The sequence below is a fragment of the Pseudorca crassidens genome, chromosome 8 (assembly GCF_039906515.1).
Source record: "Pseudorca crassidens isolate mPseCra1 chromosome 8, mPseCra1.hap1, whole genome shotgun sequence".
Classification (NCBI taxonomy): Eukaryota; Metazoa; Chordata; class Mammalia; order Artiodactyla; family Delphinidae; genus Pseudorca; species Pseudorca crassidens.
The window spans coordinates 79,376,196-79,396,028 of record NC_090303.1 but is presented as its reverse complement, the minus strand read 5'-3'; the positions used below and the strand labels follow the sequence as shown (position 1 = coordinate 79,396,028).

General features: G+C 38.1%; 1 protein-coding gene across 23 annotated transcripts in view; it reads left to right on the top strand.

Annotated features, from left to right (window-relative positions):
- CADPS2 (calcium dependent secretion activator 2) overlaps window positions 1–19,833 on the top strand; it is a 483,200-nt gene that overhangs the window by 157,062 nt on the left and 306,305 nt on the right. For all 23 annotated transcript variants that reach the window (XM_067746860.1, XM_067746861.1, XM_067746863.1 and 20 more), the window contains exons 4-5: window positions 13,489–13,569; window positions 19,594–19,830. In XM_067746860.1, coding sequence (XP_067602961.1) covers window positions 13,489–13,569; window positions 19,594–19,830 — 318 coding nt within the window. The remainder of the gene's footprint in view (window positions 1–13,488; window positions 13,570–19,593; window positions 19,831–19,833) is intronic.

Sequence of the window (19,833 nt, the reverse complement as noted above, 5' to 3'; positions counted from 1 at the left end):
TGGCGCAGCATTATTAAAAAAGAAGTGGAGGACTTCCCTGGTGGCGCAGTGGTTGGGAGTCCGCCTGCCAATGCAGGGGACACGGGTTCGTGCCCCGGTCTGGGAAGATCCCACATGCCGCGGAGTGACTGGGCCCGTGAGCCATGGCCACTGAGCCTGCGCGTCCAGAGCCTGTGCTCTGCAACGGGAGAGGCCACAACAGTGAGCGGCCTGTGTACCGCACACACACACAAAAAAGGAAGTGGAACAGGACCTTCATATTAATGTTTTGAGTAGTCATGAGGCTCTGCTCCTTGCCCTACTGTGGTCCTGTTTTCCTGTGTTGCCTGTGAAGTTCCTAGACTACTGGATTTCACCTGGGTGTCTCGTCACATCCTCTTGGATCCATGCCCTGTTTTGTGCTTCGGAATTCTTCTGTGCTCCCGCGCTTGGGAGCTTTGGCCTGAGTCAGAACACTAGACCACCTACTTGCCTTAAAAGGGACATGATGAAAGCCCAGGAATTCAAGCAGAAAAAGGGATCAGCTGGAGTCTGTAGTTTAAGACATACCATTCTCCAGAACTACGGGTAACATCCACCTGTTCCCCTCACTCACGTTTTATAGAAAAGATAGTATCCTTTGATGGCTGTCTCCCATTTACATTTCCAGCATTTATCTGATGCAGCATTTCTATTAATTGTGCTCTGATGGTGCATCTTTGATGAGGGTGTTCTTTCAATATAGCACCTACTCTGGTCAGCCACTGATCAAGGCTCTCCATATATTGTGGTCCCTCTTCCCATGGAGCAGTATTTTGGGGCAGGGGCATATGTGGCAGGGGGCGGGGGGAATCAAAAGTTCTGTTGTGTACCTGATAAAATAAGAATGTTAGACGTCCATGTGATGGCAGGTGGTAGTTGAATATACAAGTCTGAAATTCCAGTGAGAGGTCAGAGTTGGAGATAAAGATTTGGAAATCATTTTGATAAAGTCAGTGTTTTAATTTAAGTCATGAGACATTATGAAATCATACTGGGAGAGTCTGGGGCTCAAGAAGAAAAAGGGCCAACGACAGAGAGGCCTGCGGATGCCAGGATTTAGAGGCTGCACAAAGGCAAAAGAGCCAGCGAAGAGGGAGGAAACCAGAAAGTGTGGTGTCAGGAAAGCCGTGGGAAGACATTGCAAGGAGAGAGTTTACCTGTGCCACACAGCAACGAAGTGACCCTTGAGTTTGTGAAGTGGAAGCCACTGTTGGCTTTGACAAGGGAAGACTTTTTGGAGTGGTTGGGAGTAAACCTGACTGGAGTGGGTTAAAAGAAGAACCAAGAGGGCTTCCCTGGTGGCGCAGTGGTTGAGAGTCCGCCTGCCGATGCAGGGAACACGGGTTCGTGCCCTGGTCCGGGAAGATCCCACATGCCGTGGAGCCTGTGCGTCTGGAGCCTGTGCTCCGCAACGGGAGAGGCCACAACAGTGAGAGGCCCGCATACCGCAAAAAAAAAAAAAGAAAAAGAAGAAGAACCAAGAAAGTAAGAAAGTGGTGGTAATAGGAAAACTTCAGGGAATCAGCTAATATGAAGAATATTATATAGTCAAGAAATTCCTTCTATTTAGTATATTGAATCATTTTATTTAAAAAAAAATTATTGAGCCCTTACCTTACTATGTGTCAGGCTCACACTATCGGACTTGGTTCTTAATTGTTTATTGCTTTCGGACGTTTAGAAATGTATGGCCCACGAAATCCCGATTTCTTCTGGTAGGGGGTCAGAACAACTTTTTACAAAGCACTTTTTTAAAAAAGCAGTTGGAAAGGGCGGAAGAAAAAGGACTGTATGCTTACGAAGAGTATCCTGTGAATTTGACACTTTTAGATGATTATTGGGGTCATAATATCCTGAACCCTCTTTGTTTAAGACCAGAAAAAAAAATTTCTTTTTTCCGTTTTCCCTAATTACCTTAGATAGAGCAGGGCCAATTGATCATTGTCTTAGTAAGATTTTACTTGTGTAATGGGTGGCAGTGATGATTCTAGTTATTTGTTACAAACTAGTAGAAAGGCCTCTCTTGTTAAATGTTTTTAAATGATGTCATTTCCTGTTTGCAAACTGTTTTCAGTTGTTTGTTACAAACTGGTAGAAAGGCCTCTCTTGTTAAATGTGTTTAAATGATGTCATTTCCTGTTTGCAAAGTGTTTTCATGATTCTTTTGTGAAGGTCTCCGGGTGAAGGAGGCTGACATCTTGTTTCACGAAGCCTCATCAGAAGTTTGTGTACTCACTATGTACATGGTATGGTACCAAGAGGAATAGTATTTGAAAAATATAGATAGGTTTGCTACCCTGTTTTGTTTGAGAATTCAGATGCTATTAGGATTGTTGCACTGAAAAATACTGCAGTGATAAAAATACAGATTCGCTATGCTTATTTTGAGTTTCCCTGTCTTTCAGCCTTTTCACGTAGGTCAGCTCTTCTTTCCACTCTACATCCATGGCAAACTGCTGAATCTGAAACTTCTCAAACTCAACAGGTTCAAAGTGCTCTTTTTTCTCATCTCAAACCTGGTTCTATTTATGTATGTTCAGCTTTCTGACTCAACACCAGGAGCCATTCGTGTTTATTGCCTTCCCAGTGCAAACAATAATCTGGTACTGCTACTTCCTCCATTATATTGCAGTGTCTGCTCTTGTCTTCCACAACCACCCGCGTAGCTGGAGACTTCAGTACCTCTCACATGGAGCGTGACAGTAACCTCTCACCTGCTTCCTCCCTTCTAATCCTACATGTTTTTATTGCCAGATTAATATTATTATTATTATTTTTTTAAACGGTACGCGGGCCTCTCACTGTTGTGGTCTCTCCCGTTGCGGAGCACAGGCTCCGGATGCGCAGGCTCAGCGGCCACGGCTCGCGGGCCCAGCCGCTCCGCGGCACGTGGGATCTTCCCGGACCAGGGCACGAACCCACGTCCCCTGCATCGGCAGGCGGACTCTCAACAACTGCGCCACCAGGGAAGCCCCAGATTAATATTATTGAAGCACCATCCTGTTGTCATCATGACCCAACTTTGAACAGGGAAAAAAAATATGGCTCCTCTGTCAGCAGAATGAAGTTCATAGCCCTTGGCTAGGCTTTCAACACCTGTGGCATTCGGCCTGGCCCCCACCTGCCTTTCTATGTTCTTTCCCATATTCTTCCCCATGTGACGATTCTTTACACACCCCCTGTGCCAGGTGAGCCGAAGCACTCCCTGTTCCTCATCTACACCCTGTATTTTCTTGAATTTTAATTTTGTCTCACTTTATTCTCTTCACTTGGAATCCCCCTTCTCTGTTCTTAAAGAATCAAGCGAAATTCCTCCTCCACAAAGCCTGCTCTGCTCCTGCCTTCACTCATTTTTCTTAAATATTGTGGGAGAGGGAGAAATCCGTGAGGAATGTATAATTCCCTGGCATACCGAAAAGCTTGTGATATTCTTTGTATTATAGATAATTATACATGCCTCTCTTATTGCATTGTAACAACTTGAACATAGGATAAATATTTAAATCCTTTTACCGTAAATTGTCCAGTAATATTTAACGTGTTTCCTGTTGTGGGCACTCATGGCAAGTGACTGACAGAATGGAAACTGAGGGTGAGGTGTCGTGAAGGAGAGGGAGGTGGTTACGTTGAACCCTGGGGTCAAACTATAGGATTCAGACCCTGGCCCTGCCGAGTATGAACTGTGTGACCTTGACCTTGGAAAATTGTTTAAACCTGTCTGTGCTTTAGATTTTGTCATTACTAACCTGGGATGATGATAGGAACTCCTTCCATATGGTTGCTCTGAGGCTTAAATGTAATGATGTTTACAAACACTTAGAACGGTTCCTGACATACAGTGCTGTATAAATTCACCTCTTACTAGTCCTGATGAGGCTAAAGTTCTAATCTGCTCTGACAGCGTCCTCTAAAGTCGCTGATAGTGTCTGTGTTATTTTACTTAGGGCTAAAATCTCTCCGTTTCATCATTATTAATGTAAATGTATATTCAATTATTTTATTGAGGGAAGTATAGTTAGTAAATAATTGCTTGAAAATGTTAGCTCATGACTTCTGTCTAGAAGATAAAATGTTAATACCAAATGGAATCCTAAGGAAAATTTCATGATGTGCAAAATTTTGCGAAGTTATACCTACCATTTTAGGCAATAATGTATGCATAGTCTCCAGGCTATCGAAGTCCCCTGGTTTTTATGTTTGAGGTGAAAGTTCTTGCGTTCTTACTTTTGAACATTTTTTTCCATTACTTAATATAGTTTAGTTCATTTCACATAGGCTAATTTTATATCTCATTAACTTGTTCGTCTTTTTCCTACTTTTAAGTAGTATTCAAAGGGAAGTGTGGTTTGGGAAATGCAATTTTAAGACTCTCAGAACTGTTCTCTGAGAAGCTGCGACAGAACTGCTCTTTCCGAGCCAGGTTTCTTATGCACAGTTTAGCAAGTAGACGTGAGAGTGATCTTTACAGGCTCTGCCTTTAGCAGCCGAGTGCTCCCTGACTCAGACGTAACAGCATCCAGGCAATGCGTCCCTCTTGAGAATACGGGGATCACTTCACTTCCTTGTGCTCTTTGTGCTGCACGAAGTTGCAGAAAGAGTTTTAGTTACCTTGGAGTTGCTGGCTAATTGTCAATGATTAGGTAGCGGGGAGGAAGGACTTTTTTGTTTCTGTTTTTGAGGGAGGTTGCCTCATGGAAGATGGGTCAGTCTGGAGGGATGTTAGGGTCCAAGAACCTTTCAAATACAGGTGGAATTATTCCTTGCATTTACATTAAAACCTGGGACTGGTTACGGAAATCCCACCATTGGCGATGGATTGGTTTAGGCCTCTTGTTAGGGTGGTAGGGTGAGCTAACAAGGGTCATATATTGCGGTGTGAGGTAGGGGTCATAAATATCTGAGAAGTTGAATAATGAGAAGACTACTATGAAAGACATGTTGTCAGATAGTACCTGCTTTGTTACCCAATAGGTAGGCAGGTAGTCTTCTCAGAAGATTTGGAGATTGATCTGGACAATGAAGGTAGGTAAGAAGAGCATCCCAGGCAGGAGAAACACAAACAAGGTATATGATTGGGGAAATGTAATATGTTTTGTATATAATGAGCAAACTAATTTGTATAAATAATGCAAGTATCCAAGAGGTTAAAAAGTGAGATTGGTACAAAATAGGGTGGACCTGAAAACTAAGCTGAGATGTTTGAGTATCATTCTTTCTCATTCATATCCACTTATTTTCATTCACTTCCACCCATCCTTCCATCCCCCTGCCCTTTACTCCTCCTCCTCTTCTAAGATGTTAGCCTGATCAAGGGTAGTGAGAATCATGTGCAGAAACAGGGCAGCCATGCAGAAGAGTGGATTGTAAAGAAGGACACTTCTGTCTTAGCTGAGGCCATTGTTGGGTGCCTGAAAGGAAAGACCTTGCCTTCAACTGGAGATAGAGAACTGGGACTCAGGAGAGAGACCAGAGCTATGTGCTGAGTTATGTCATGACATCATATACAACAGCAGACACTCTGTCTAGAACAGCTAAGGACCAACTGTGTGTGCTTATGGGCTGAGAGAATGAGGGGGCTCAGCACAGAAAACAGAGCAGGAACAATCAGTACTCTATCTTCACGATAAGTAATTTGATTCAAGTGATGGTAGAAAATTAACAAATTTATTGATGAAGTAAATGAATTTGCTAATTCTTAATACAGCTTTTGATCAGGGGTTTAGGCTGTGTTACAAAATCCATGCATATTTGGCACTGTCAAATAAGTCAAACACTGGGCTATGAGAAAATTATAATGTTGGGTGGAGTGTTCTTTTGGAATTGGGGTTAGGTTTGTGTAAATTCCTTCTCATGATGTATTATCTCTAGATCACCAGATTTATAGATGATATAAACAGAATAACCAGCAAATGAATTAATCTCAGGGAAAACACTATTTATGTAACAGTGCAAATCCTAGTCTACTTGTATATTTCATACTAAAAGATAAAGGTGAATGTTATAAGAAAGTAAGAGAATATAATTTGTTTGAAAAGAGATATGCCATAATTGGACTGGGGACTCAGAAAAGAACTAATTTTTTTTTCAGTGGGAGAAGGGCACAATTGACTAGGGTTAGCGCAAACAAAGGCATCATTATGGAAAAACACAGCTATTAATCCCCATTTTTAGTGATTGACAATATTAATGTGAAGACAGTTATCCTGGTTCTAGAAAATAGATTAATCATAGAGGGCAATGATGCTAAACAGTGCTATGAAAAGTGCTTTTTTTTTTCTTGAAGATATGAGCAAATTTAATGAATTTGAGTATTTGATGTTTGTAGTTTTTACAGCGTTAGAAGAATGATATCAGATGCTATAAAATGAAGCTGTTGGGTAAAACTTGGTAAGGTTGTTCTTATGCGGTTTAAAATTTTCTTACCTGTAAGATAGTTGGCCACCAATGAAGTCTTTGGGTCTTCCCAAGGACTTCTGCAAAGGGAGATTTGTTGATTTCTGAGACCTTCTCTTTTCAGAACTGTTTCCATGGAACTTGAGAGGACTGGGGCCCAGAGAGCCCAGGGTTTGAGATTTGCAAGTCAAGACTAATAGATGCGGCATCAGATCAGTATTTTCTCTATTCCTCAAAGTCCATTTTTTAATATTTCCATTTTAGCAAATTCATCCTGATATTATCAACCAGGAAAAACATCTCTTCCATCACTGATTTCCCACACTCCTTGATCAGTAGCTTTCTGGTGGCAATTCTGTTCTGTTTTAAATGCTGTTTTTACTGTTTTCTGTATGAAATGTGAACTCCTGGAAGGCCACTACTTCTGCAGCTACAGAATAGCTTTCAGCAGTGCTTGCTGTACAGTAGGTGTATAAAAAACATAGAGTTAGTAAAGTAATTGTGGGCCATTCAGTCAACATTGTTCAGAGCCTTTGTCTTAGTGTCCTTTTATGAAGAATTTAACAAATCTTCGAAAGGGTAAGGTTGATGTAGGCCTGTGGTGGCCATTTTCCTTGCTTATGTTTGAGAAGCCAGACAGCCTCTTCTAGAATAAATGGAGACTTCTATAAAGAAGATTCTCCTAGAGCCATGGTTCTTTACCTCTTTTGAGTTAACCACCCCTTTGGGTAAGCTATGAAATTCAAACAATTCCTCAAGGAGAAAAGTGCATATCTCTCCAAATTTTGCTCCCAACTTGAATGGTCCAGACTCCTGAAGGTCCAGGTTAAGAACTTCATAGCCAAGAGAATTCTGAATTTGGAAACAGCAATCCCTGTGTAATGAACAGGAGGAAAATAAAAGTACTGAATATTTGTCAAGACATTGAAATATTTTGATAATTAAAGTGATAAAATGTTCTGTATAATAGATACTCAAGGCATTGCAGAGAATAAAGATACGTTTGGGCATCTGTTATGGTCAGGGTTGAATGACCCTCTTTGAAAGACCTGGAAAATATTCTGTGCCAGGAAAGGATATCTGTGAGGTATAAGTAATCTATTGTCATATAAAGTGTTGTAATCAGGAATTTAAAGTAAAAGAAAATGAAATTAAAAGATGTCCTTGTGGAGTGAGGACTTGTCTCTGGCCTCTACCACCAACTCCATGGTCCCCAAATTATCCCCACTGTCTTTATCTCACAGCCCAAATCAGGCACTAGAAATGGATACATCACCAACATTTTAAAGTCTGATGTCCCACATCTATTAAACCATCCATATGGGCTTTTTTCTACTTTTTTTTTTTTTTTCTTGAGGGGAAGGAGGAGAGGAGGTAGTGTGCAAAACCAAGTTTTCAGAAAAGAAAAGATTATTTTCACCATAATGATGTATACAACTGTATTGACAAAGTGAAATGCACTTCAAGTGGCTAGAGATACACTACACCACGCAAAAAGTCTTGGCCAAGGAGTAAGAGTACCTGGATTTGGTCTGCCTTCAACTATGTGATTCTGGGTTTCACTACATAAGTCTAATTGGATTGGTTGTGGGCTGTGAAAGAAAGAGAGAGGTCAAAGATGAGACCTAGGCTTTGGGCTTGAACAAATGGTAAATAGGTGTGCCATTTATATGACATGGCATTACTCACGGAAGGAGTGATTGAGGTGGGGAGATGGCAATCAAAATTCCATTTGGGGCATGTTAAATGCAATGTGCCTTGTCTTCATGCAGGTTGAAATGGTAGGTAGGCAGTTGAAAATAACAGACTGGCCCTCTGGTGAGAGGTTGGAGCTATAAATACATACTTAGGAGTTATCAGTGAATAGATGCTGTTTATGGCCATGTGCTTTGAGGAAAGCACCTAGGCAGTGAACGTGTAGATTAAAGAGGTCTGTGGCCCCAATCCATTGTTTATAAATGTTAATCTCTCGTGCATGGGAGCACATCTCCAATTTAATAATGGAAATTAAAATCTATTTGCCTTATTAAATTTATTTTTAAACATTCTGAAAATGAGGTACATTGTATAAAACTAACCAGCTGGGGATTGGGTGGAGGAAGTGGGTGTGGTGATAAAAGGGCAACATATGGTGTTAAAACTGTTCAGTGTCTTGACTGTGGTGACTGAGGGAACCTAGACAGATAATAAATTGTATAGAAATCCATACAAATGAGTGTGCATAAAACTAAGGAAACTGGAATAGGATGGATGACTGTATCAATCAGTATTCTGGTTGTACATGATGGTCTAGTTTTGTAAGATGTTACCATTGAGGGAAACTGGGCAGTGTACAATGGATATCTCTCAATTATTTCTTACAACTGCATGTGAAACTGCAGTTATCTCAACTGAGGAGTCAACCTTTAAGAAAGCATTCATAATCCTAAAGATGCTACCAGAAAACTACTAGAGCTAATCAGTGAATTTCGTAAAGTAGCAGGATACAAAATTAATGCACAGAAATCTCTGGCATTCCTATACACTAATGATGAAAAATCTGAAAGAGAAATTAAGAAAACACTCCCATTTCCCATTGCAACAAAAAGAATAAAATATCTAGCAATAAACCTAAGGAGACAAAAGACCTGTATGCAGAAAACTATAAGACACTGATGAAAGAAATTAAAGGTGATACAGACAGATGGAGAGATATACCATGTTCTTGGATTGGAAGAATCAACAGTGTGAAAGTGACTATACTGCCCAAAGCAATCTACAGATTCAGTGCGATCCCTATCAAACTACCAGTGGCATTTTTCACAGAACTAGAACAAAAAATTTCACAATTTGTATGGAAACACAGAAGACCCCAAATAGCCAAAACAATCTTGAGAAAGAAAAACAGAGCTGGAGGAATCAGGCTCCCTGACCTCAGACTATACTACAAAGCTACAGTCATCAAGACAGTATGGTACTGGCACAAACAGAAATATAGATCAATGGAACAGGATAGAAAGCCCAGAGATAAACACACATGCACATATGCTCACTTTATCTTTGATAAAGGAGGCAAGAATATACAGTGGAGAAAAGACAGCCCCTTCAATAAGTGGTGCTGGGAAAACTGGACAGCTACATGTAAAAGAATGAAATTAGAACACTCCCTAACACCATACACAAAAATAAGCTCAAAATGGATTAAAGACCTAAATATAAGGCCAGGCACTATCAAACTCTTAGAGGAAAACATAGGCAGAACTCTCTACGACATAAATCACAGCAAGATCCTTTTTGACCCACCTCCTAGAGAAATGGAAATAAAAACAAAAATAAAGAAATGGGACCTAATGAAACTTAAAAGCTTTTGCACAGCAAAAGAAACCATAAACAAGACGGAAATACAACCCTCAGAATGGGAGAAAATATTTGCAAACGAAGCAACTGACAAAGGATTAATCTCTAAAATTTACAAGGAGCTCATGCAGCTCAATATCAAAAAAACAAACAACCCAATCCAAAAGTGGGCAGAAGACCTAAATAGACATTTCTCCAGAGAAGATATACAGATTGTCAACAAACACATGAAAGAATGCTCAACATCATTAATCATTAGAGAAATGCAAATCAAAACTACAATGGGATATCATCTCACACCAGTCAGAATGGCCATCATCAAATAATCTAGAAACAGTAAATGCTGGAGAGGGTGTGGAGAAAAGGGAACCCTCTTGCATTGTTGGTGGGAATGTAAATTGGTCCAGCCACTATGGAGAACAGTATGGAGGTTCCTTAAAAAACTAAAACTAGAGCTACCATACAACCCAGCAATCCCACTACTGGGCATATACCCTGAGAAAACCATAATTCAAAAAGAGTCATGTACCAAAGTGTTCATTGCAGCTCTATTTACAATAGCCAGGACATGGAAGCAACCTAAGTGTCCAGAGACAGATGAATGGATAAAGAAGATGTGGCACATATATACAATGGAATATTACTCAGCCATAAAAAGAAACGAAATTGAGTTATTTGTAGTGAGGTGGATGGACCCCAGAATCTGTCATACAAAGTGAAGTAAGTCAGAAAGAGAAAGACAAATACTGTATGCTAACACATATATATGGAATCTTTAAAAAAAAAAATTCATGAAGAACCTAGGGGCAAGACAGGAATAAAGACACAGACCTACTAGAGAATGGACTTGAGGATATGGAGCGGGGGAAGGCTAAGCTGGGATAAAGTGAGAGAGTGGACATATATGGACATATATACACTACCAAACGTAAAATTGATAGCTAGTGGGAAGCAGCCGCATAGCACAGGGAGGTCAGCTCGGTGCTTTGTGACCACCTAGAGAGGTGGGATAGGTAGGGTGGGAGGCAGGGAGACCCAAGAGGGAGGAGCTGGGGATATATGTATATGTATAGCTGATTCACTTTGTTATAAAGCAGAAACTAGCACACCATTGTAAAACAATTATACTCCAATAAAGATGTTTAAAAAAAAGCATTCATAAAAATTATATAAACTTTCAACTGTGTTTGAGTTTGGTAATACTCAAAAGAAAACAAAACATATGGTACATGGAATGGTAACATAAAATTCTTACTTATAGTTAACCAGCTGATTTACCTCCTTGAATTCTGTCTAGCATTACATAAAACAAAGACAACCAGTAAAAAGTTTTATTGGTTGTCTTTATTATATTAGCTTTTCCTCTTTTTTTTGTAAACATGTTTGGGAGTATGCTTTTCTAGTTTCACAGAAATGGCACTGTAGTCATCAGTCACATTTCAGTCTCTGATTGCTATTAACGGACAGTTTAGTACAGTAATGCTCTGCTTTTCTTTGTCTATATGTTTTCAGACAAATGCAGTTAAGGCATTAATATTTTTTTAAAGTAGTAGAAAACTCTGAGAAGGAAAACACTTGCAGACTGCAGAAGTGACTGAAACAATTCCATTTAAAGTTAAATAAGAACTGTTAATATGAAGATACAAATAGTTAAAGATGTTAAATAATATTTTGTGGTGAAATATGAAGGAGAATTTTTAAGGTTTTAAGATGTCAAATGCTATTTCTTGGTGGAACTGTAACTCTTCACTGCAAGTAACCATTTTATTTTTTGTGGAAAAATATTTATCAGCATTTAAGCAAAATGAGAAGATACTCCATATTACGTTTACTGTATTTGAGGTATTGTAGTTAGGGTTCTTACACATAATTTTTGTTTTTAGGACCTTGATTTCGGTTACCTGGAATAGGCATTTATCATCTATTTTTTTCCTTAATAATTTTGTTAGTTTTTAATGTAAGTCATTTTGACTTCAGATGCAGTGAACAGAGAGACTTGTTTCTGTTTGATTTTGAATATGAATCAATTAAAATAAAAAGTGTATTTTTTTTTGAGATGACATAGCAACTCCTTTACAACAAGGATTTAGTTTAAGAAAATCTTGGCTATTTAAAAACTTGTTTTTAAATAAACTTGATTTTTTTATATAAACTTGGGAACATGTTTTTTGGAATATGTTTGGAAAGGTGACCTTAGATCTGTTAAACAAACAGATAGATGGATTGATATAGAGGGACAGGTGGACTTCCTTATGTCCCTCTTAACCTGTTTGTGATGGAGACAGGCACAGTGACCTTTCCAAAAAGTCCTGTTTAAAACCTCTCGGTGAAATCCCGGTGCTATAGGAACCAATTCCAACCTCCCTAATTTGCCTGCGAAGAGTAGCTTATAAGGTAGTCCCACCTCTCTCTCCAGCCCCATCTCTCATGGACCTTCCCTTCTTCCCCCTCTCCCCCCATTCCATTCCCCAAACCACTGTCTGCTCTCACCTCCAGACATTTGGTGCCCTCTTACTGGAGCACCTACCCTTCTTCTTGACCCTTCGTATACATTCCGACACCACCATCCTACTGACCTGCTTTGCCCCTACTCATCTTTTTCAGAATTTTTCTTATTAAGGCTATTTTTTTTTAATGTAACATGGTAAATTTGTAGTTCTTCAGCAAAGGGACAAGTTAATCTTATTCTCCTGGGTGTTTAATGTTGTACTCAGTACTAATCCAATTTTTAGATGGACTTTTACTAAAGTATGGTTGTATTGTGTGGTCTAGGCTTCTTAATGAGGGAAGTGGGAGAGGGGAAGGAATTAAAGAGAAACATTGGCCTTGTTCACATCTGTAACCCACCCAGTGCAGCCCACACTGTGCATGGCCCATAGGACTGCCTCGATTTAAGAGGTCTTAATGAACTAATACAGGGAGATAGAAGGAATCATGAGGAGAAGTTAAAAGAGGTTATAGAAAAAGTTAAGGATTATGTCAGTGGAGAAGTTAAAGTAATATTCCATGTAGATGGAAATATCTATAAAAATGAGGATAGCATGCTAAGCTTTCAATCAAATTTAGAACAAGAGAATGGAATTCTAACGTGGTGCCGGTCTGTGAAGGGATTTCTTGGCAGTATGAGCCTGTTGGTACTAGAATGAGGAGCATATGAAGACCTAAATGGTAGAAAGTTATAGCAATCAATCAAATAGTGCCTTGATAGTTTAGCACAAATAAAAACTTATTATAAAAATGAAGGAAATATTTTTTGAAAGATCAAGGAAAAAAGTGAAACATTACTCAGTATCTCACTATCCAGAAATGCATTCTGGGAATTTGAAACAGCAAAAGAAGAGATTTATCTATTTTGAACTATTTAGGACTGACCTTAATGAAGGCAGAATGATGGCCTGAATAAACTTAATGACAGCTTAATGCATCCTCAAGGAAACAGGGACTTCTTGGTTTAGCTCTGTTGTGGACAGGTTGGGCAAAGAATTATTATAATTAGATTTTTTGGTAAGCTGAGCTATTAACCTTAGAGATTTATTACCTTTTTTGTGAGCAAACCACAATGAAAAGTGCCCAAGAAATTTAATTAGAGTGTCAATCTAATTAAACAACTTTCTGTGTTCTCAGTAGGTAGTTGAGAGAATTTATAAAGTTTTTTCAGAGTCATTTTGTCTTTGCTTTAATCTGTAGGTCACTGCCATTAAGTAATCATGTATGTGTGATTTCTGTTTTATTTTTAAGTTGGATAATGCAGATGAACAAGCAGCCCAGATCAGAAGGGAACTTGATGGTCGTTTGCAGTTGGCAGAGAAAATGGCAAAGGTAAATTGTTAACTTTGATATACTGTACCACATTTCTTTCTGTACTTAGATTTCTGTGAGCTGAAAGAGTTTTGTGTAGATAAAGCCAGAATAATTTTATTTTCTCATCTCCATGCATACCTCTTAAGCCCAGGTACCTGAATGTATATTATCTGAAATGGAACACGTTAATCTATTTTACATATCCATCCTTATATAAGATGTTTAAATTCAGTGGTAACTTTTATAGATTATTCTTAAAGCAATGCCTGAATTTCTCAAACTGCCAGACTTAGAAGAATTTTAATACTGCACTAAGCATAATATAATCATGCTTAGTGCATGAGAGAAAACCATCCTGCCTGCAGAATCATACAATATATTCCAAAGTATCTAGCACAGTGCTTGGCACACAGTGGTGTCAACTAATATTTGAATGGATGAAAAATATAATTTGAAGTTTCTAGTACAGAGTCTCATAGGGCATATTGAATACGATATTTTGTTTACTTTTATTTATACAATCATTGTGTGAACAGAAATAGATTTCAAACAAAAGCCGAGTTTCTTTTTAATTCTGAGGACTCTTTGTCTAAATCATTCTCTAGTAAATTGATGCATTAATTTACTTCAGTGGTAAAAATAAAATTTTAGTCTCTTAAAATAGACTTGAGGTTATAATGCTGTTGATCTGAGAATAAGATTTTTTTCCTTTTGCTAAATGAAAAATGTGAGTATTTGATAGACTCTCCCTCCCTCCCTCTGTGTCTGTCTCTGTCCTGTCTCTCTGAAGAATCCTCTCTGTTGGGGATTTTTCTTCTTTTTAAAAACTTTAGGCATAACATGTATATAGCAAAGTGCACAGATTTTAAGTTTACAGCTTGATGAATGTGTATATGCCCTGTATTAACTACCTCCCAAATCAAGATAGTGAACTTTTCCAGCACTTTAAGGAGATATATCCCATACTGCATGTGACTATTGAAGTTTTGTGTTTTTCAAAGAAAAATGTATTTATGAATATGTAAGTTTTAAGACTAGTACTGTGTTTATCTAAATGTGTATTAAATTTAAAAGTAGCCAAGTTGTTGAGAAATAGAGATAAATAGAAATACATAGAAAATTGAGAGAAATTGGGTAACAGAGATGACCGTAAGTTGTGAGAACCAAGCCAAGGGCAGAGAGTGAAAAGACAACACACCTTGTTACCACCCTCTGGAGAGGTACTACATCATTCTAGAGATTCAGATGTGGAATTCATAGGCTAGGAATCAAGTATTAGCTTGAGGCTTTTGGAAGCTTTAGGGAGAGAAATGCATTCCCCAGAATCCTAACCTGAGTTGGAAGCTGTCTGTGTCTGGAAGGGCACTGCTCTTCTTGAAGCCCTGAGGCTAAGAGAGAATCCAGAGAGATGTGCCCGACAGTGTGGGCAGGACTCTGGACCTGTGATCAGCATTTTTCAGTTGCCTACTTGTATTTAGATTGTACCTGAGCTGAACACACTGTCATAAGTTGAACTTCTTCAGGGGTCTGGCTGAATATGTGATAGTTTAGATGAATTTCTAGAGGGTTACAGAACAGGATGGAAAGCCTTGGGTGTGTCCCCGAGCTCATGTCTGTGGAAGAGGATGTGTGGTGTGTGTGTAACCTCTGGACTGAGTGAGAGGAGCAGGGTCAGTGATGCACATACAGCAGCTTCTCTTTGCGGGGACCTTGATGATTTCATCAGAAGTGCTGATAAAGTAGAAAAAGCGTGGAGACAGGTGTCTGGGAACTGACTATACTGCTGAACTGAATGAATAAGCATTTTCAGAACTCTAATGGAAAACTGATGAATTCATAAAAGTGCTAACAAAAGATCAAGATAAAAAAAATTACATGGGACTGAGTGAACTGATGAGGATGATTATAATTTTTGTGACTTTCTGTTCGAATTAAAAAAAAAAAATCCCACAAGGACTCAGAGGCAAAAAATATACAAATCAATTTTCACTTAAAGTAAAGGAGCTGTTACAGTGGAGGATTCCTGGACTGAATGTCAATATTATGACATAGTATGAGTGTGTTTCATGCTTGGTAATTACAATCATTGTTGCTTTTGTTGTGGTCATCCATTTACAATGCTTGGTGTCAGTAAAAATAAAATACAGTGTGTGTGTGTGTGTGTGTGTGTGTGTGTGGAAAAAAAAAGAAAAAGCGTGGAGAAGGAAGGAATTGAAACTGATGGGATTGGAACAACAACAACAGCAAAAAACACCCCAAAATATAATGCCTTTTGGTAAATATATTGACATAGCAGATAGAGCATGTTTAATTGCCTTCTACTTCAGTTTCACCAAATTTAAGCCACCTTCATAAAATATAAGGCTAATTATAACTTACTGACCTTGTTGTCTTAGATCTCTACAATAATCCTGTGAATCCACAAGGGCAGATGATATAATGAATTTATTTTATAGACAAGGAGACTGAGGTTTAGGGAAGATTACTTAACAAATCAAAAGACCTCAAACGCTGGTCTTTGGACTCCAGAGCTTAGGTTTGCTCTCTTAGGCCCTGATACCTCTTCAGTCTCATAAATCCAGAAGTGTGGTTTATTCATAGTTTATAGTTTGCAGTCAACTATTAGTAGCACCTGTCATGCTTTACAACACAGTATAATAACACTGAAGCCACAGGGCAGAAGTCTGTTTCAAGGGATGTAAATATTGACTTTAATATTTTAGCCAAGGCATAATTAGGAAGTAGTAGGAGAAAAAAATATGGCTGGACTGGGCCAGAAAGACCTGTGGGCCAGATCCATGATTGCTGTTTCCTCGATATAGGCAACTTATTTAACCTTTTGGAGCCTGAATTTTGCTATTCATAAATTCAATGAATAAATATTTCTTGAACACCTATTAAGATAACCAGGCACTATTTTAGGCACTTGAGATATATCCAGACAAATGTAGTTCTCTTAGGATAAAACCAGACAAAAATATTCCTGCCATGCCCTCAGGGAGCTTACATTTTATTTGGGAGAGACTTACAGTAATTACTGTAACTGAATTATGGAAGGTGAACATTTGCTACTTAGAAAATAAAGCAGAGAAGGTGGAATCGGGAATGTGGGAGGGAAGGAGAGTGTTGAAAATTTCCAGCCAAGTGGTCAGGGTAGGCCAGTTCTTGGCAGTACTGTCTTTCTAGTACATCAGGGTCAGAAACTTGGAATCATCTTTGCCTCCTTTTTTCCTCATGCCAAATTTATCAGGAAATCCATTTCTATCTATCTTCAACGTATTTCCACGATCTGACAGTTGTCACCGCGTTCATCCTACCACTCTGGTCCATGCTTCATCTACTGGAAAGTTAAGAACTCTTACAGTGACTAAAGTTGAATAATGGAAATTTTATGGAGCAAATTTTTTTTTAATGTATATAGTGCGTTAGGGCTGCTAATGGGCTAAGCTGTACAGAGGACTAAATTAGAACGTTGAAACTGTGGTTTATAGGAACAACTCACAGGTAAACTACAGAATAACCCTATTTCTGATGCTGTTCTAATTTAAAAGATCAAATTTAATATGTACATTAGTTGTACAGTTGGTTTTGTTTCCAAGAAAGAGGCAACATAAGCAGGCTAAATAAAATTTATGAAATATTATCGACAAACCTCAGAGCTTTAAAAGAGAGTTGTTGGGGTTTTTTCCCCAGAGAGAAAAAGAAAATCTAGTATAGTCTATTTCCTGAAAAGTTTGAAAATGCTGATGAAACAGTCAATTTGGGTGATTCCTGCCAGTCTGTTCTTTGAAAAATGATAATGACTGAAGTGTTTTTAATGAAAGCTAAGTAAGAATAGATTTTTTTTTCATGTGCTAATGCTAAGTTTTCCATTAAAAAACACCTTAAAAATTTGGAGAAAATAACTGGTACATCCAAACTTTCAAACATGTGATATATTTGCCTTTTGCTTTGCTAAAATGTTTCTGAAAGGCAAAACTGTGACTGTTACATGAATATAAAATGAACAAACAATAATGATTGTACTCAGTGTATAATTAATGAGCATACTAGTTAGATGTTAAAACTAGTCTGAAGGGCATTTGAAAAGTAGGTGTTTTTAGGCAAAGTTAAAATAAGATTCAAGTATTAGATATAAAAGTGGTTAAAAAAAAACCAGTGGTTAATTTCCAACAGGGATTTAAACTATAACCATTGGATTATCTTAGTCGCCAGACACACATTATTTATATCTTTACCACACAAAATTCTACAAAGTAACGTGTGACTTCACTTGTAAACAGGATCTTTAATCAATGTAAACAGTAAATTGAACTAGGTACATTTCCCCCACATGGTCCTTGGATGGCCTTTGCTCACATATGACGTTGGAAGGACCTGTTCCCTCACCTTTTTGCCTTATATCTGAGTTTTGGATGCTTTTTATGACAGCTTTTAAAATTAGTCCACAAATGTAAAAATGTTTTTATGCTTTATTTTATCTTTTTCCTCTTTTGCATGTATTGAAAAACTATCCAAAACATTATTCCCTGCATCCCCAAAGGAATCCAAGTTATTATATAACTGAGTAGTTATGTGTTTTTCCTGAGGATGCAAACTTACTGTGTGGGAATGTTGCTTCAAGCTATAGAGGAATATTAAAAGGATACTTAAGAATCTTCCTTGGGAAAGTTTATTATGGATGTAGATATTTAATCTCTCTGTGATATAAATACGCAATTTTAACATTGATTATATGTAAATTATTTTAAAAGAAATATGTCAAGGTTATATTGGGGGAAAAGAAAAACAGGTGGTCCAGGACTCTGGGACTGATTCATGAGGTGGTGCCAGATGCTCCTTTCCAGCCCATGAACAAACTGGTGCAAGTGAGTCAGACCAGGGGCAGGTTGATGAATGCATTGTGGATGTATTCCATTCACCCTGGAGATGGGGATTTCTTAGGTAACAGTTTGAATGATGCCAAAGGAGACAGTAGTAAAGGCATTGATTTTTCTGGAACATTAGGCAGTCATTCATTTGAATGATGGCAGCTTGAGGCTGTCATCCCCCAGCCAGTTTTATACCGCTGTCATTACATTACATCGCATTTCCCATCATAAAGCTGTATACCCTCTACCTTTCAGAGAGAAGACCTAAGTGCCAGACTGTCAGAGGTTAAAGAAAGAGCCAAGAGTATGAGGAAACCTCACTTGCTATTTGTGGGAATGTAAATGGGTATAACCTTCTCCAAGGGCAATTTGGCAATAGCTGTTAATATCTATCTAAGTATCAATACTTGGAATGTCCTTTTAACTGAGTGAAAGAAACAGAAGTCTGATTGCAGAGGTCTGAGGACTGAATGGCAACACTCATGTAATTTGGGAAGAAAATTGAATCTCCTAATTTGATATTACTACTTTTTCATGTACAGCTTTTATCATAAATTTACATTAGGCTTTAAACTTAATTTTTTCTAAACCTTTACTAAAAAACTGAATTTATGGCAATAAGGGATCTTGATACATTTGTATGACATGAAAGTTAACTAATTTTAGAAGTATGGCCATATTTCTATTTCATAGTAAAGGTTTTTCAATTTGAATGCCTAACACATCAGTGGTATGAAAGAGAGATACTGTTAAAATGTTCGTTTGCTAACAGCAGTATATACTGAACATTCTTCTTATAGACCAGCTGTTCCAAGTATTTCAAAGATATCAGTGGCTAATTAAGATTCATCTATACACTAAAACTTTTTACATGTATGTTTTTTAGAGTTGGTTTTTCCCTTAAATAAATACCATATCAAAAATAAAGTTAAGCTGAAAATGTATATCATGTGATTCATTTTTTATGATAATGATCCTCCATAAGGTAGATAAGGTACAGTTAAATATAATCAAAATTGCCAGAGCCTGAGTCTTTTAAAGCCTAGAGACTAAAGTATCATTGAGCATCACAATTTCTAAGACAGTCGAGTATATAGCCATCATATAATCTTTTACGATAAAATTGAAATATGACTTGTGTAACATTATTATTTTAAAAATTATTTTCAAGGAAAGAAAATTCCCCAGATTTATAGCAAAAGAGATGGAGAATATGTATATCGAAGAGTTGCGGTCTTCAGTGAATTTGCTAATGGCCAATTTGGAGAGTCTTCCAGTTTCGAAAGGTGGTCCAGAATTTAAATTACAAAAATTAAAACGTTCGCAGAATTCTGCCTTTTTGGACATAGGAGATGAGAATGAGATTCAGCTGTCAAAGTCCGACGTGGTGCTGTCATTCACCTTAGAGGTA